The sequence below is a fragment of the Protobothrops mucrosquamatus genome, unplaced genomic scaffold (assembly GCF_001527695.2).
Source record: "Protobothrops mucrosquamatus isolate PMUCROS unplaced genomic scaffold, P.Mucros_1.0 scaffold7, whole genome shotgun sequence".
Classification (NCBI taxonomy): domain Eukaryota; kingdom Metazoa; phylum Chordata; class Lepidosauria; order Squamata; family Viperidae; genus Protobothrops; species Protobothrops mucrosquamatus.
The window spans coordinates 3,455,215-3,473,482 of NW_015386394.1; the positions used below are offsets into that span (position 1 = coordinate 3,455,215).

At 41.2% G+C, this 18,268-nt stretch overlaps 1 protein-coding gene across 1 annotated transcript in view; it reads right to left on the reverse strand.

Annotated features, from left to right (window-relative positions):
- Positions 1–18,268, reverse strand: part of PLXDC1 (plexin domain containing 1) — a 76,045-nt gene that overhangs the window by 13,530 nt on the left and 44,247 nt on the right. Inside the window, exons 4-9 of the mRNA XM_029283007.1 lie at positions 15,889–16,032; positions 13,003–13,072; positions 10,240–10,362; positions 9,153–9,271; positions 8,893–8,983; positions 1,104–1,199 (exon numbers count right to left, since the gene is read on the reverse strand). Of these exons, the coding sequence (XP_029138840.1) occupies positions 1,104–1,199; positions 8,893–8,983; positions 9,153–9,271; positions 10,240–10,362; positions 13,003–13,072; positions 15,889–16,032 (643 nt within the window). The remainder of the gene's footprint in view (positions 1–1,103; positions 1,200–8,892; positions 8,984–9,152; positions 9,272–10,239; positions 10,363–13,002; positions 13,073–15,888; positions 16,033–18,268) is intronic.

An 18,268-nucleotide genomic window follows, 5' to 3' on the forward strand; every position in this document is an offset into this window, starting at 1 on the left:
CCTGGATTTTATTTTAGTCTGTTATAATGTCTGCCAATCTCTTCTACCGTTTTCGCCAAACAAGAGAACGTGTATGAGATGTTGAAGGGGCTCTTTCTCAGCTCTGAGTGCTCTCAGCTCAGGCTCTGAGACAAGTGCCCAGAAGAGCACCCAATCAAAAGAGGAAGAAAACCCCCAGGCTTGGGGCAGAGGGCTCACAACATTGAAATGCAAAAGAAATAATGCACATACTGCTAGCCAAAGACCTATCATTTGATCCAGAGTCTAAAAATTACCTTTCTCTACAGCTCTTTAAAAAAAACCCTCCACCAATCAAAAGCTGCCTGATTCAGCAAAGAAAGGGCGGGGAGAAATTGCTCCCTCATTTCATTTTTTAACCAGAGGCAAAAAGATACCAGTTAACTGTTCAGTTTGCATTCCAGTTTTAAATTTTTCTCTTTGAACCTTGCTGAAAGCTGACATGGGGCATCTTTTCAGATAGCAAATCATTCAATGATACCATCAGCAAGTGGGAAGAGTTAGGGCTATTGTTCATGGAAAATTTTATTTACCTGAAAAGTCCATAGGATTCTATTAAAATAGGACTCAGCTTCCATCAGAATAACATCATTATGTTTACATTTGTCAAGGATTACGAAAAAACCAAACATAAGCATATATTAGAAAAGTGTCTGAGGGAAATTTGAGTTCTAGCCTGGTATGTAAGAATGTTGTAAGACATAACATGTACCCAGCAAGATTTTTTTGGGGGTGTAAAATCCAGAGCTGTCATAGCTAAAATATTTGTCCTTGTAAAAAATTGTTTAATCTGTTTGTTATTTTACCTAATGTGTTAATAACTACAGGGAAACATTGTGAGATCTTCTCCACAATGTTCCTCTTATATTTTTAAATTTTTCCTTCCTTCCTTCCTTCCTTCCTTCCTTCCTTCCTTCCTTCCTTCCTTCCTTCCTTCCTTCCTTCCTTCCTTCTCTCCCTCCCTCCCTCCCTCCCTCCCATCCACCCACCCTCCCTAAGCTTGTAGATGATTACTTTCTGCCTTTGCAGTGAACAATGCCTAGACTAGAGAAAGCAAGGCAATGCAATTTGAGGTGAGAACTTACTGGGTAAGGGCAAAAATTCCACAGCTGATGCACTAGTGATCTTGCTGGTATCCAGTTCCACTCTATGGTATTCATATATGGTCCGATGCTGAGATTCTAAAATAGTTAGGGGGGAATATTAAATTAGGTCAGGACTCCACACTGTCTCTTACAGGATGTGGCCATGCCACACATTTCCACCAACTTTTGCATAATTAAAAATTAAGATGAAACTAATAGAAGAGAATATATGTAGCTGATATCAAACAGACAAATGACCGAGCTCAAAGAACACCAAGGACTCTATAAGATGTAATGAGTTACCTGCTAGTTCTAAAGACTAAAGGAGCCACATTCACACAATAGTCAGTGCTTGAATATAGGACAGGAATTTTGGTACAATTTTTTTTAGAATGCAGTATCTATAACCCTTTAACCCCACTCTACTAGTAGTCCTCGACTTATCAACAGTTCATTTAGTGACCGTTTGAGTTACAATGGCACTGAAAAGTAGTGTGACTAATGACCATTTTTCATACTTATGATCACTGCAGTATCCCCATGGTCATGTGAGCAAAATTCATATGCTTGGCAACTGACTCATATTTATGACCACTGCAGTGTCCCAGGGTCATGTGATCACCTTTTGCAACCTTCTGACAAGCAAAGATAATGGGGAAGCCAGATTCACTTCACAACCATGTTATCAACTTAACAACTACAGTGATTCACTTAACAACTGTGGCAAGAAAGGTCATAAAATGTGGCAAAGCTCACTTAACAACTGTCTCAGCAACATAAATTTTGGGCTCAATCATGGTCATAAGTCAAGGACTATCTGTACAGCATTTGGTGGAAATAAAAAATATCTAGACAGCTTTACATTTCCTAAAAGCTAAGCTATCTCACAGATTTGCTTCTGAAGTCAGACTCAATATTTGTTGGTCATTAATGGTAACAGTAGCAGAATTATTTCATTGTGGAATTATCTTGTTTGGAAAGTTTCTCTGGCTTTATCTGTAGCTCTGTATTTGGATATAATTATAAACAAGAATTGCTCTTTGTCCATTGTGTGCTGCCCAGTTGTCCCTGCCAACTGAGGCAGCTAAACCAACTAGAAACCAACAAGGAAGCAAGCGACTTTCTCTGTCATCCATCCCCAGAATTTAACATGTCAATGTCTTAACAAATTAGGAATACAGGAACAATTGTTGCTCATGAACAGCAGCCTAAAAGTTTCAGCAGTTCTGGTTTATTCTTAGGTTTGGTAGCCGCTATTTGTATTCCTTTTAAATGAGCTGTTCTTTAAATTAGCTTTTAACCAAAACTTGTTAATTGAGTGGTCTTGTAGCTGAAGGAGATCCTTTTGTTGTAATCAAAGATTTTATTTTTCTTCTTTATCATGTCATAGCTTGGAAATTAATATGCACTGCCTTAAGCAGGATGTAAGTGGTTGAATGGGTTTTACATGGTAGAAATTGCAATAGTGAGTAACAGTGGTTCAATAATGAAATGAACTAATAAGGGTGAGTGGCTCTGAGATACTTCAAGTAGAGGAAGGAAGTCTTTCCTGGATGGAGGAAGTGATTTCCTTCTTCAATCTAATATTCTCCAGATACATGGAACTCATATGTTTGAATGATATCTGTTGTGTCCTGAGCCTGCAAGAGCTGACAGCAGGCTCAGAAGTGTTGCAAATGGTCCCAGGCAATCCCAAAAGCTGCCCGGGACCAGACAGAGTGGCGCTAGCCTTGTGCACATGTGCAAGGCGCGAAAAGGATAAATTCCTATTGGTTCACACTGTCCAGGTTTCAGGCACTATAAAAGGCCTGCGTGCCTTTGGCTGTTCGCTTAGTTGTAGGAGTGTGTAATAAAGAGTTTGTTGCTTTCACCACGCATCTGCGTCAATTGCTAGCAAACCGAAAACACAACACTGGCGACGAAGGTGGGATCCCTGCAAGCAACAAAAAAAAAGTAAAGGACTCACCAAGGAAGTCCTGGCAATCGGGAAGATGGCGTTCTGCATTCGCGACTTAGCCTGCCAGTACAGCGTCGCTGGAGGTGAGCTCAGCGAAAGGACCCTTTCCCAAACATCAGCTTGCAGGGAGGCAATTAGTGAAAGTCGTAAAGTTTACAATGTCGAAGATTGGCCGCTTGACTGATTTTGATGTCTCCCACCCAGAGAGATGGAATTCATACATAGCATGGGTGGAGAACTACTTTAGAGTAAATCAAATAAGAGAAGATGGCCTGAAGACAGCAACTCTTCTGTGTGCCTGTGGACAGGAAGCTTTTGACATCGCAGAAAATCTGGTAGCCCCTGCACTTCTGGAGTCAGTGACATACGCTGACTTGAAGAAGATGTTGAAGGAACATTTTCAGCCAAAATTATCTGTCATTGCTTGGAGGCATGCATTCGAGCAGAGAGACCAGAGGCCGGGTAAATCTGCTGCGGACTTTATTGCTGCCTTAAAACAAGCGGCCAGGCCTTGTGAGTTCAAGGATCTGGAAGAAAGGCTGCGCAATCGCTTCGTGTGTGGCTTAAGAAGCAGAGACCTCCAACAAAAGATCTTTGCAAAAGAAGAGGTCTCGTTCCAAGACACGTTAAGAGAGGTGGCAGCTGAAGAAGCAGCAGAGGGTGCTGTGAAGGCTTTGCGGATCGCCAGAAATCCTCCAGCCACAGCTACCGTCCATCAAGAGGACGCTCGAGAAGAATCAGAAGAGGATCCTGAAGAGGAGGTGGACAGACTTCACCAGCCAGCTGAGAGGAGGCCGAAGGGGTGTCCGGACAAGGGCCCTGCATCTCTTCAGTGCTTCGGGTGTAGAGGACGCCACAAGCGAGCTGACTGCCGGTTTCGCTCCGCCATTTGCAGGGCGCGTGGCAGGCAAGGCCACATTGCCTCCATCTGTTTGGGTCGCCAGAAGGTCCAACCTCGGGAAGAATTGCTTCAGAAAGGTACCAGGGTCCCAGCCAACACAGGGTGGGTTTCTGCGCATCACGTAGGAGTATTCTGAGGACAGGGACACACAAGCCCCTTAAGAAAAAACTTCACATTGATGTGAAGTTACAAGGGTTCCCTTATTGATGGAGCTGGACACAGGGTCTGCTCTATCAATCATTTCACTGGACACATTCAAGAGGATTTGTAGCAGTAGTGGCCGTCGAGTTAAACTCAGGCCATCGAATCTAATACTCACTGATTTGCAAAATTCCAAAGTCAGTGTAAAAGGGGAGGCTACGCTCAAGGTGCAGCATAAGGATTTTGAAGGTTTCCTAGATGTGGTTGTTGTTAGGGGTGAACGCACAAGTCTTATTGGACTCGATTGGTTCGAGGCCCTTGGAATCCAAGTGACTGGGCTGCACAACTTGCAAACGTTGGGCCTTGCAGAAGTCTGTAAGGAGTTTGCTGATGTGTTTAGTTCAGAGCTAGGATCCTACAAGGGGCCTCCCATTGCATTACGTTTAGACCCAACTATCACGCCCATCAGGGTCAAGCCTAGAAGGGTGCCTTTTGCCCTCAAAAGCAAGATAGATGCTGAGCTGGACAAATTGCTCCAGCAGGGCATTTTAGAACCTGTGGATTCTAGTCCATGGGAAACCCCCATAGTAACACCTCTAAAGGCTAATGGGGAAGTATGTATATGTGCAGACTATAAGTGCACACTGAATAAAGCGTTGCAACAGCACGCATACCCAGTGCCTATTGTAAGCCACATTCTGGCCTCCCTCAAGGGAGGGGTGCATTTTTGCGAAACTTGACCTGGCACAGGCCTATCAACAGCTACCTGTTGATGAGGCATCTGCAGAGGCCCAGACGATTGTAACACACAGGGGGGCCTTTAAGGTCAAAAGACTGCAATTTGGGGTAAATGTAGCCCCTGGCATATTCCAAAGTGTCATGGAGCGCACCCTTCATGGTATTCCTGGGGTTTGTCCCTACTTTGATGATGTCCTCATTGCTGGGGAGTCTCTCTAAACCTAGCTGAAAGATTAAGGGCTGTCTTGCTTCATTTTCGCCAAGCGGGCCTAAAACTGAAGCCAGATAAATGCAAAATTGGAGTCACTTCCACTGAATTTTTGGGTTTCAGAATTGAGGCTCAAGGCATCCATCCTGCTGAATCTAAGCTCCAAGCTATTCAGCAGGCCCCAAGTCCCAAGTCCAAAAGCGAGCTGCAAGCTTTCTTGGGACTCTTAAATTTTTATCATGCCTTCCTTCCCCACAAGGCTACAGTGGCTGAGCTGTTACACCGGCTCTTAGACAAGCAGGCTCAATGGCAGTGGACTAACGTCCATGAAAGAAGTTTCAATGAGGTTAAGACCTTGCTCTCTTCAAATGCTGTGTTAGCGCATTTCAATGAGCAATTGCGATGCATCTCCTTATGGGGTGGGAGCAGTACTTAGCCATTTGAAGGCTGATGGGACACAAGTCCCTGTGGCCTACTATTCAAGGACTCTGTCATCTGCAGAGCGTAATTCCGCTCAGATTGACAGAGAAGCCTTGGCCATAGTGGCTGGCATTAGGAAATTCCATGATTTCTTATATGGCCGCCACTTCATGGTCTACACAGACCATAAGCCTCTGCTGGGTTTGTTTACCACTAACAAACAGACACCACATATTATTTCCCCACTATGCTGAGATGGTCTATTTTCCTGTCAGCATATGACTACACTCTAATTCATAAACTTGGAAAAGAAATGAGCCATGCTGGTGGCCTCAGTAGACTACTTTTAAACAGATAGAGGCAGATCCTGCTCCTGCCATTAATATTCTTTCCATTCAGGAGTTACCTGAATCTCCCCTGAATGCCAGGGACGTGGCTGCAGAAACTGCCACTGATCACACACTCACATGCGTGCTGACCTGGGTGTTGTCAGGATGGCCTGACACGTGCCCAGATACTCAGTTTCAAAGCTTCTGGCAAAGGAAGCATGAACTTTCTACTTTCAAGGGGTGCCTGTTATGGGGTAGTAGGGTAGTAATCCCAGCCTCATTGAGGTCTAGAATCTTGCTCTCTCTGCATGAGGGACATCCTGGTATAGTAAGGATGAAGGTGCTTGCGCGCAGCCATCTTTGATGGCCTGGGCTCGATAAAGCTATCGAGGCTCAGGTGCACAGGTGCCAACTGTGCCAACAGTCACAGCCTGAAATGCCTCAGGCCCCAGTACATAGGTGGGAGGAAACCCCATGGTCACAGGTGCATATAGATTATGCTGGGCCCTTTCAGGGGCAATTCTTCCTTCTCATCGTTGACAGCCATTCTAAGCGGCTAGAGGTTGTTCCTGTTTCCTCCACTATTACTGCCAGGACCATCCAGGTGTTGAGAGGAGTTTTTGCCTCACACGGGTCTCAGATAACGGCCCCCAATTTACCTCTTTTGAGTTCCAGGCTCTCCTGCAGGCCAACTTGATCTGGCATGCAACGTCTGCTCCTTTCCACCCATCATCCAACGGTCAAGCAGAGAGAATGGTGCACACTACCAAAGATGCTCTTAAGAAACTGACTTACGGTAACTGGCATCACAGGTTAGCAGATTTCCTTCTTGCACACCGCACCACACCTTGCACAGCCACAGGGAAGAGCCCTGCAGAACTCCGCTGGGGTCACCACCTCATCACCAAACTGGACAGGTTACACCCAGACAGGGTGGCTTCACAGGTGTCACAACCGCGGGCACCTAGGAGACTTCAGGTGGGCGATCCGGTTTGGGCAAGGAACTATGGGCCTGGACATCTCTGGGTCACAGCAGTGGTCTGCAAGGTCTCTGGGCCGTTGTCATACGAAGTTGCCTTGGATGATGGCTGCGTTCTTTGCAGACACATAGATCAACTGCGTTGGAGACTGGACAGCCACGCTTCCGCTCCTGGCTCTGCTTTGGGGGGGGGAGGAGAACCAGAATATGGATGCTGGGTCACAGGTTCTGAGGTATAACAGGGCCTCACAAGCTGAAGAGGCTGTTAGGGGGTCATCCCAAGATTCCGCAAGTGCTCCAAACAGGAATTCCCAGGATAGGGGGTCATCCCATACATCCGTCATTGTTCCAGACAGGGAGTCACACCGGGGGTATCCACATTATTCAAACACAGCCATAGAAAGGGAATTCCATCAGGGGCACTCTCATAATTCAGCTATTGCTCCGAAAAGGAAGTCAGTAGCAAGGGGGTTGCCATGGAGGCGGCTCCTGACTCTGGCACCTCTGGCATGTGCTTGGGGGCTATGGAGTTCTGGGGCACTTCCGCCACTCAGGCCTCTCCAACTGTTGGCCTTGGGCTCAAGGGACAGTGTTCCCAAGAGGAGTCCATTGTGGACTCGGGGACTTCCACCCCTCCAAGGTATACTGGATTGGACTCAGAGGGTCCAGCCAGTCAGCAGCTGGGGGGGCACCTGGGTATTTAGGGCATCCAAGTCCTGGCCTGCCTACCCTGGTAGGCGAGCAGGTAGGCCAGGCACCCCCACCAGGGTCACCTGGGTATTTAGGGCATCAAAGCCCTGGCCTGCCTAGCCTGGTAGGCAAACAGGTTGGCCAGGCAACCTCACCGGCACTTAGAAGGTCACAGCAGGGCAAGTGCCCACCTAAACATCTGGGAGATTATGTGAGGTTTCTGTCAACACGGAGGAATCTTGCTATGAGGTCGCTGAATGAGGAGATTAACACTTAGTAAGAGTATCATATATTATTATGATTTTGGATACGTTTATTCCAGTAATAATTATTTTGAAAGGGGTCTGCCTGCGTGCAAACTGAGCATTTCCACCCTCCTTGCATTTGAATAATGCATCTGTGTCACCATCCCTACATTGCACAATACACCTGTGCGTAAGCCAGGTATGTTTCATCTAGGGGGGAGGGGTGTTGTGTCCTGAGCCTGCAAGAGCTGACAGCAGGCTCAGAAGTGTTGCAAATGGTCCCAGGCAATCCCAAAAGCTGCCCGGGACCAGACAGAGTGGCGCCAGCCTTGTGCGCATGCGCAAGGCGCGAAAAGGGTAAATTCCTATTGGTTCACACTGTCCAGGTTTCAGGCACTATAAAAGGCCTGCGTGCCTTTTGCTGTTCGCTTAGTTGTAGGAGTGTGTAATAAAGAGTTTGTTGCTTTCACCATGCGTCTGCGTCAATTGCTAGCGAATTGAAAGCACAACAATATCAGTATGGGGAAGGTTGGGCTTCAACTCTAAGGCCTATTAAATTAATATGACATAAGCCATAAACATGGTTTACAAATTATAGTGGCTAGGCTTTCATAACATCCTAAACCAAAGGCAAGCAAATCAGATATAAAATATTAAACTCTAAACCATGATTAACAAATTATGATGGCTAGGTTCCCATTATATGCTAAGGTGAACAAACAAATCATGCTATGGCGTAATGTGATGGCCTGGTTCACTTGACGTGCTCAATTCATTTTGGTTTGCAAATCATGGAATTATTGTTTGTTTTGTATGAACATAGTCCATGATTAATTAGCATATCATATAAAACCAACTGATGCTTTATCAGTATTTTTCTATGAAAGCAAACATATTGAAAAAGAAAGTAATCCTATCAGGTAGAAACTACAGCAGCACTGTTTTTTGTTAGGAGGGCATTTTAATCAAGGCAATAGTTAAGTATGTGATTTCTCTATCTGCTATCTCATTCTGCTTTGTAGGTCAGAGAACAGCCCCAAATGTTCATATTTTTAATAAGAATTTTGCATCTTAGAAGATAAGAGCCGGTTTAGTCAGAAACAAATTAGTATATGTACCATACTTCTGCTTTCTGTCACCCGGTTCCTTTTCCCCCTCCACTCATTTTCTGCCAGACTCACCAGGGGAAGAGTTAAGGATCATAAAAGCATCTGAAAGACCAGCTTTGACAGGATGTTGTGTAGAACTAATTTCAAGCACTGGCATGGGAATCTGGAGTCAGAAAAGAGAAGGCATAGAAATTTCAATTACTAGTATCAAGGAAATTCCAGAAAGCCAGTCCATTTCTGCCAATCCTTGAAGTTTCATTATTCTTGATGGCCAGGACCTTGATGAACATTTGAGAAACTCATTTTTTCTACACTAGACTGCGTACACTCACCTCCTTATAACCAAAGACAATTCTGCCACTGTTGTACAAAGCTGCCTGGAAGATGAAACAGCCTTTGTCCTCTTTCCCTTCTAGATAAACTTGATCCCACTGGACAACAAACATGGTTCCTTTGGAAGTAGAAGAGTAAAAGAAATGAAGTACAGAATGGGAACTAAGAACTTGAACTTAAAATCCAGGAAAGAATACATCTGACCAATCTATGTAGTGGAAGAGCCTTTCCAAAACCCATTCCTTGTCCTTCTACTTGAGCAGGAATAGAAAGTACCAGAAGGATTTTTACTAAAAAAGGAAATAGTTTTCCTACTTGTTGAAAGCATGTACAAAATGTTTTTAATAATGAGAAACCAACAGGCCATCAAGTAATCACTGAAAAATTCCCACTGAAAAAATCCTCTTAGATTTGAACAATCTGTTTCTGCAGGCCTTCTTAATCAACAAAATATAAAATAGATGGGAAGAAAACTGAACTGAAAATACTTTATGAAAACACCAGTACAGACTATGTGGTAACCCCGGTAACAATCATTCCAGGCACTCAACTGTGTCACAGGCACATAAACTCAGATTCCAGGCACTAGCAAAGATAACTGACCCTTACTTATCGGCCCCCCCATCATGCACCTCCTGATTACCTATTCCTAATTCTATATTTTTGCCTCTTTCTAAAAAACCTGAAGTATAAATCAAACGTACCTGCTACAACTGCACAGATGATCATAAAAAGGCTTTTAAGAGTTAGTCAGCATCAGCCAAGAACAAAACAGCTAATTAACCTGATTCCAACCATGCTCCATTTTCACTCCCCAATAAATAAATCCTAAGCATGAAAAATAAAATAAAAACATCCAAAGGAGATATTTCTGCCAGCTTTCATATATAGGAGGAAGAGGGAAAGAGGAAGGGGTGTGTGTGTGTGGGGGGGAAGCTGAGACTTTCCGGAGTTTGAATTTCATTTTGCAAAATAAATGTCCAGTCCAGCATAAGTAGCAGTGGGCAAGCTTGCATGGATATGGGATAGAAGTGGTGATCTAGTTCTGGGAAGGTTACAGAGGAGGAAATTATCATAAGAGCTCACCATTGTCAAAGTATTTGACAGTGGAGTTGCGTGAATATCCAGGATTGAAGTTTGCCATCAGAGGGGCAATATACTGTGTAGCTGTCAGCATTCGATGAATGACATCACCCATGAAAATGAAACCTGCCAAAAGAACAATTGGGAGGAGCACATCATATTCAAAGTCAAATAATCTCATTAGTGCTTTTTATAAATGTTGGGTATAATCCATAGTTCCAAAGATTTCTCTTTCCTACAAATTCCAGAGCCAGTACACTGCAATGCATAATAGAAGAGAGACACTGGTTTTAATCATTGGTCATTGGTCTCCATTTCTCATCCTAACCTCACAAGGATGGTGTGGAAACATGAAAACAATGTGATTTATACTAGCAATCTCCAAGCTGATGCCTTTTAGACGTATTGGACTGCAGCTCCCACAATCTTCATCTTCCGTATTGTTGTGGGGAATGGGTGCAATTTTCTGTTCTCCAGTGGGTTGGATTATGGTTCTGCAATCTACCAAAGTCTGGTCCAGATTTTTGGGTATGTGAGAGTGAAAATACTTCATCTGTTTTAACTGCCTCATAGTGAAAATAGTAAGAATTATAGAAATGACGATCCTTTTAATTCACCAAAAAATCAATTGATCATCACATCACTCTGTCTAAAGATAGGGTTGGATTATTAGTTCTCACAAGAGGAAAGTGGCTGTGAGCACAACTGTGCTAATTTGATCATTGTGGTGATTTCACACAAAATGAAAAAATTAGAAATTTCAGAAATAGATTGCAGATGTCCCCAGAAGCAAGTTAGCTGAATGATGGAAATCAGAAATGGTATCAGACCAGAAGAAAGCAGGCAGGTTTTGAATAAATTCTCTAAATAACTTATGTTGGTTTTAAAGTAATTGCAAGTGAGAGGCAAAGGTGACTTAGCTGGGGCCCTCCCCCATCTATGGGAAATGCTGTATTGAGTCTCTTCTTCATATAAGTCCAAACTATTTTACTGTCTGAAGTGAAGTATAAAATAGTGTCCCTCTCTCATTCTCCATTCAGAATTTGATAAAAAGTTAATTTTACTTCAAGGCATGTTTTTATAGCACCAATAATATGCTTAGGCTGTGCAAGGAAAGGTGTGAAACACTGAGAATTCTGCTTTTCAGCACTTCATCAGTAGGCTTCCAATACAGATTGCAGTGGGTACAAATATGACAAAATGTGCATTTCAGTATCACAGTACTAACTTTTGCATCTGTGTCTCAATGTCAGATTCAAATCTCATATGTACATCATGACACTGTTGCCATTTTCCCCATCCCCTTTGTTCCACCCATGGAAGCCTATCTCTGTATTTAAGTATGTAGAACTTGTAGGCAGTTTTTTTTACCCTACCCCCTTCTGGGTGTCATTGAAGGGCAGGATTCTGGCGTGATGTTACTTGGTCAGTGAACTTTTATACTGTACCTCCATTCTTGTCTGCAACAAGAATTCTTAACTAGTGGAGCCATATCTGTGGGACTTCCGTCAGATTTATCAGATGAGCTGAACTAAACTGAGAAGTGTCCTGAAATCTGTGATTTATTTCCAGGTTCTGATTGGGAGAGCCTGACAGCTTTTTATCTACTACTCTTATCATTTCAGGAACAGAACCATTGCTTAAGTACCCAGAAGGAACACAGTGGCTATTAACCATATTATTCCAGTATTAGAACCAAATGGCAGCTCAGATGAACAGATTAGCCAAAGATTTGCACCTATGTTCTCAACAGGTGAGACAAATCAACTTTGGATCCCTTGCTATATCCATGGTTGCCTCCTAAATTCCTCCTTTATCCAAACACGTAATTTCCAAGACTGTATTGCTACTGTGCAGGACCAGTCTCTGATCGTTTTGGTTTTTACTTCTTTAAGAACCACTGTAAGGTGCCCATGCCAGATTAGAAGCACTTTTACCTGATTTGGATCCAAATTTTGCATACCTCTATCAATTACTACAGGCAGGCACCATCGATCTGGGGAACCAGACTGATATTGTTGCTGTTGCTACCCCAATCATCTGATACCAAGTACTCCCTGATTCTCAGCCAAATAAATATGATGGGGATTCAAGTAAACATACTGGGTTTTTTTGCTCAGGATAAACTTTATATCTGCCTGTGCCCAGTTGACATTGTCACCAACTCATGTAGGCTTCAAAATTAGCCTAACAGATGACAGAGTTCGTTCAGAGCAATCTAGATTTGGACATCTGTTTGAATGCTCTGGCATTTGGGGGAAAATTATGACCTATAAGCACAAATCACATCACAAAGTTGTCTTGAGGATGAAATGGTGGGTGGGAAAGGGCAGAGAATGATGTATATTACCTTGGTCTCTTAGAGTTAGACGAAGATGACATTTATGATGGTGAGGAAGAAGGGTAAGCTAAGGCAAACATGAATATAAAAGAATGATCACTTCACAAAATCACATTGATATCCCGTCTCCTTTTTCTCCCTATTTTAGGAAAGAGGGAACTAGCACCTGGGCCTGTTGCTCAGCAACAATATAGTGGTTGGAGCAAGCATGAACCGGCACTTCCCAGTCGCCCGCCTCCGCTAAGTGACAGTTAAAAGCCGACAGGCTCAGTCAGGTCAAGCAGCTGTAATCATCTGAGAACCACAGTCTAAACCATGTTTTCAAAATGTTCCAAAATGCATGCTGCAGCTAACTCTCCATGTCTTGTAAGCTTTTTGCAAAAACAACAACTCTTATGATCAGTGTAGTAACCAAAGATGCTCACCTCCTGTTGCTATGGTGACCTGTCGCAAGTAATGGCCATAGAAAGGGAAATCAAAGGATAGGATGACTCTCTGGAGAAGAATAATGAGGAAAACACCATTAGAACCAAGAGTTGTCGTGGGTGAATTATTTCCATATTCCTAATACTTTAAGATGAACAGATAGTGTCAGTTAGGCTTATACTCACAGGTCTTTATACTGGGTGACAGAGAGGAAGCCAAATTTGTACAAAGAAAAGAGGGTAGTTTGATTACTTATACATAAATATCTTGGCATAATTTTATATGTTCATTAGTCATAAATAAGATCAAGGTGGCAGTGTACAGAATCCTTAGCCTTCTGAAATGCTATAAGATTCTGTTACATTTTTTTTCCTGCCATGAGGCCTAGCATTTCCTTGAAGATGAAATAGTCAGCAACATATATTTCTTGGCACAGATATTTATAAAACCATAGAGTTGGAAGGGACCTCATAGGTTATACAGTAGAGCCAGCCTTTTTTCTAGTTTAGAATAGTTGTTGCTACATTTTCCCCTTATAAAAAAAATATTGTGTATCTTTGAAATGTTGATGGGAAAAATTAGAGCAATATACAGCCTCCTCTCTTCAAAATGGCTGCATTGCAAACTTCTGATTGGAAAATAGATACCCTATTGACCTTTGGGCTGAACATTAATACCAGAATTGATGATGTTATGTGCAAAATGCTCTTTTGCTGGCCAACAGCTTCAGCAATAGATGATGGGATGAACTAATAGTCATCTAAGAGAGATGAGAAAGAGAGAGAGAGAGGTGAGCTTCTTCTATCCTTTAATAAGGAATGAAAACACACACACACACAGAGAGACATTGAGAGAGGGGGGGAAAAAGAGAGGAATCATTTAAAACCCAGTGACAGTGTACAAAAGATCATGTGGCAACACTTAGCTGGCTTTGGTTAATCTTGAAAAACATAAGTAGGATTAATGAAGGAGAATATTTGTAGCTCAGGATTGAAATGAGGGGTCCTTGGTGCTCTCTGAGCTTGCTTGTTTCCTTGCAAACGTTTCATTACCCTAACTAGGTAACATCATCAGTGCTAGTAAGGAGTGCTGTTTGCTGTTAGTTTATATTCTGGTGTCTTGCCGGTCTGGGTGGGTGGAGGGCGGTTAACTCCAAGGTCAACTTCAGACCAACAATCAAGTAAACAATACCTCAATCAAGAAACTGCCAAAGAGCCATTAGTAAACAGCCCAACCAAAGATTCCTAAGACCATCCCCAATCACTCAGACAGGCAAGATACCAGATACAGCACTCCTTAGTAGCACTGATGATGTTACCTAGTTAGGGTAATGAAACGTTTGCAAGAAAACAAGCAAGCTCAGAGAGCACCAAGGATCCCTCATAAGTAGAACTGGACCCACAGAAAATTAATTAGGGAAACCACTCCTAAATAAATAAATAAATTTTGGAAGAGGGCAATGGTCTTTATTTCATTCATTATATGGCTTAGCATCTCAAACATATGACTCTGGGTGGCTTCCAGAGGAAAAAACAAAACAAAAGAAAACATATCATAAAATCCAATGAGTAATGAAGAGGGAAGCTGAGATAAAACCAACTGATACCATCAACACAACCACGGTATGACTCAATCATACATACTATAGTTTCTATATTGACTGAACATGAACATGCCTGTAATGATAAGTCTGATTCAAAAGAGGCTTTACCTCAGGGGTGTCTGCAGAAAGTGGACATAAAACAACACACACACATATAAATATATATATCTGTCTCTCTATCTGATGTTTATATGTCTCAATTTTCTTCCAGTATGACAGTAATGGGGGTTGTAGCACAGTATATCAAAAGTGGAATAATTCTAAAGCATTTGGGTAAAAAAGATAATATCACAATATCAGTTTAAAATTAATTTCAAACCAACTACTCAATATTAATGTTGTAGTTATAACAAGCTACATATAATATTTTTGTTTTATTTGCAGTCCTCCTGGAGTTTAGGAAGTCTATGATGAAGATTTTTGAGCTCTGAGGCACTTCTTTTTTAAATAATTACCTAATTTTATAAAAACAACTGCTTTATGTTGTTGCAAAAGTTAAGATAAGATGATGTTCTGGTATTAATTTGCTGGCCACATCTACAGGTCATTGGAAATAATGCTGAAGAATAATAGTTACTAGAAAAACAATAACTATTTTTCTTCATTCTGATCCAGTATTTAAAAGAACAGAGTCTTCTGACACTGAGAAGTTCAACAAATTTATTACAATCTAAAAAAATATTATTGCATCCAAGAAATGTAGATCATAATAAATTTGTGAGTATTTAACAAATATCATACCGTAAGACTGACTGGATCCCAGTATAGTATGCTTTATTTAATTCTTGAACAATAGTCAACAATCAGTCAACAATATAATTGACTGGATTCACATAAAGACATAAATTATGGCTTACAAATCACAATGGTTGGCTAAACCAAAATCAAACCACTTTATAGCTTAAGGCATGTGTAAATCAAATCCTTATGTTACTTTTGCTCCCAGAAACACATTACTACCTATCTGGTTGGATTAAAGATGAGTGGCTATTAACCTCTTAATACTGACTTTTTTATCACTGGAAGTTGAAACAATTACCAAGACATTGTAATTACACATAAAATTTATTCTCTGGTCAGGCTCTTCTCTGATTTTCCTTTACTATTTTTTTTATTGCTCTCGCTGTCCATTTTCTTGTTTGTCCCTCTGTTCTGTACAGCAGAGAAAGAAAATGGGCCTTGCAAAACAAAATGTACCTACAGAGTTCCGATGCCAAAAGTTAAGAAAATAAGTCAACATAATGCTGGTGGATTGGCAAGATTAGGAAAAAGGATGGCTCACCGAAGCCTGTCTGTGTGTATTGGACAGGATTCCATGGATTTTGACTTGGCTCCTGTTGGCTTCAGCCACCTCGACCCAAAGTTCCTTGGCTCGCATCTCTTGGGGACCATAAATGCGGGATAAATAGTAGCTGTGATTGTCTTCCTGTGCAGCGGTAAAGAGATGGGATTATTTTAAAGCAGCTTTCCCTCAGCCAGGGCTACCTGTACACACTGGATTCCACTTCCACAATCTCTGAACAGTATGACTACAATAAAATGATAAAATGTAGTTAATGTCCTGCTACTTCATATTTTTCCCTAAAAGGATTATCAGTTAAATATTTTATGTATCAAGGAGAAGTGATATTTTTCAAGCAAAAAGTCAACTTCCTGTTTTTAACAAACAACTATTAATATTATTTTTAAAAACAGATTCCTTTTAATAAAAGGAAATAGGAACGCCTCTTTTAAAATAAATTGTCCCCCAGAGCTTTTATAAACATAATTTTAACAGTTATTTTGTTGCAAAACAATTGCCCAGTATATTACTACATTTAACTCAAAACATTTTATTGAACCATTCAATTGTGTATTATCATCATCACCATTATTATGTGTCTAAAAAGTCTAATGGAACTATTCACTAGATAGTGAAACCATAGAATAAGCTCCCAGCTTTTAAACCAGCTTCAGAGTGATGGGTTTTGTAGTCAATACTTTTGGAGACCACAGATTGAGGAAGTCTGACCTAGAGCTATCATTGGTAGTCCACTCCAAACTAAATGCTCAAGAACAAAAATAATAGTAAGAGGACAAATCAAAAATAGCTTTAATTTGGGTAATCTAGTCATGTTTCCCAAAGAGATTTCTTTTTTAAAAAAATGTTTGGAGATATGGAACAGGACAGCAGTTCTATTTATAATGTAATATTTAATGTGGAAGAAGCTTCCCTTTCTTGTTTTAGCAAATCTTTGTTCATTGAAGGAAAGGCAAATGAAAGTCAGGGAGTGGGGGGTGGGAAGCTGTCTAAACAAAACAAGAAAAAATTCTGTTGTATTTGGCATTTGTCTTTATCTTCCTACATATGTTAATTAATTCCTATATTAATTCCTATATTATACTATATATAATTGCTGAGATTGCTAGGCATTGTAGTTCAGCAATAACTGAAGAACTGCAAGTTCACTTCTCCACCTCCTTTAACCTTTATACACATTAATAACATAAAATGGCTATGCCACTTGGTTTAGTAGGATCATTTTGTTCTGCTGCTTCTGCTTCTGTTTCCAATAGCAGTGAATCTCCTGCCACAGAAAAATTAGCATTCAAGATAAGAATTTGTTGAACCTTTTCTCATATAATATAAGACATCTCTAAATATAGATATGGTAATTCGGGTAGTTATAGTAGTCCTTAGTACATCTCTCCTCAAGAATTTTAATTCATTGTTTGCTAAAGATTCTTTATTCTTGTACTACTGTATAACAACTTTTTGTTTAAAGAGTTCCATAAGTTAACACTACATAACCCTGCAAAGATATACTTGGACTTTCAAATTACCCATTTTTTGTGCAGGGATTTTGTCTACATAAACATTGTCCTAATCCTTATTGACTCCATGCTGCATAAGGTTCTGGCTCCAGTTAAATAATCTTGTAGTCAAATTTTATCCTGGAATGGCACCAATAAAATCATGTGGATTTCATAGCAGTGTTGCTAATGGCAGAATTTCATCTTCATAAAGAACAGCAAGATTTGGCTGTTATTCTTAGCAAGATATTGGCCAGGGTTTGAACTTAATTGGGAGTTTGTCCCGGTGGTCCTTCAAGACAAGAGTGCTAACGTGGAGATCTGGGCTCATTCTCTCCCATTTTTAATTAAACAAGGTCTGTTAACAAAGCTGGAAGACAAATTGTTAAAGAAAACCAGTCAGAGAATAATTGCTTTTCTGCTACACGTAAGTTCATAGAACCTAACCACTACAAAAATGTGTTGATGTAGAAAACCTTTGCCTTAATCCTTCGACTGCATGATCTTTTAGATGTTTTCCAAAACAAATATTTTTATGTCACAAACTGAGCCACAACAGGCCAACCTCATTTTAGCCTGATATGATGTACCAACTCAGTCATTATGGTATAGCATGTGAGTGTTTTTGGGTTAATTGAGTAAATAAAGTTGTTGAGCAGGGTAATATGAGAATATGACCCACATTGGATTTATTTCAGTGGCTTCTTTTTACCACTCTCTGGTTTTTAAACAACTGCGTAATATTCCTGGTCAATTCATATGCAATAATGATGGGAACATGAGTAGAATTTCCACTTTTTCATTTCTTTCCAGATACCTCAATCCTTGGGTTATCAGCTGGTTTTCGTTAGTAAATGTTGCAATGATCA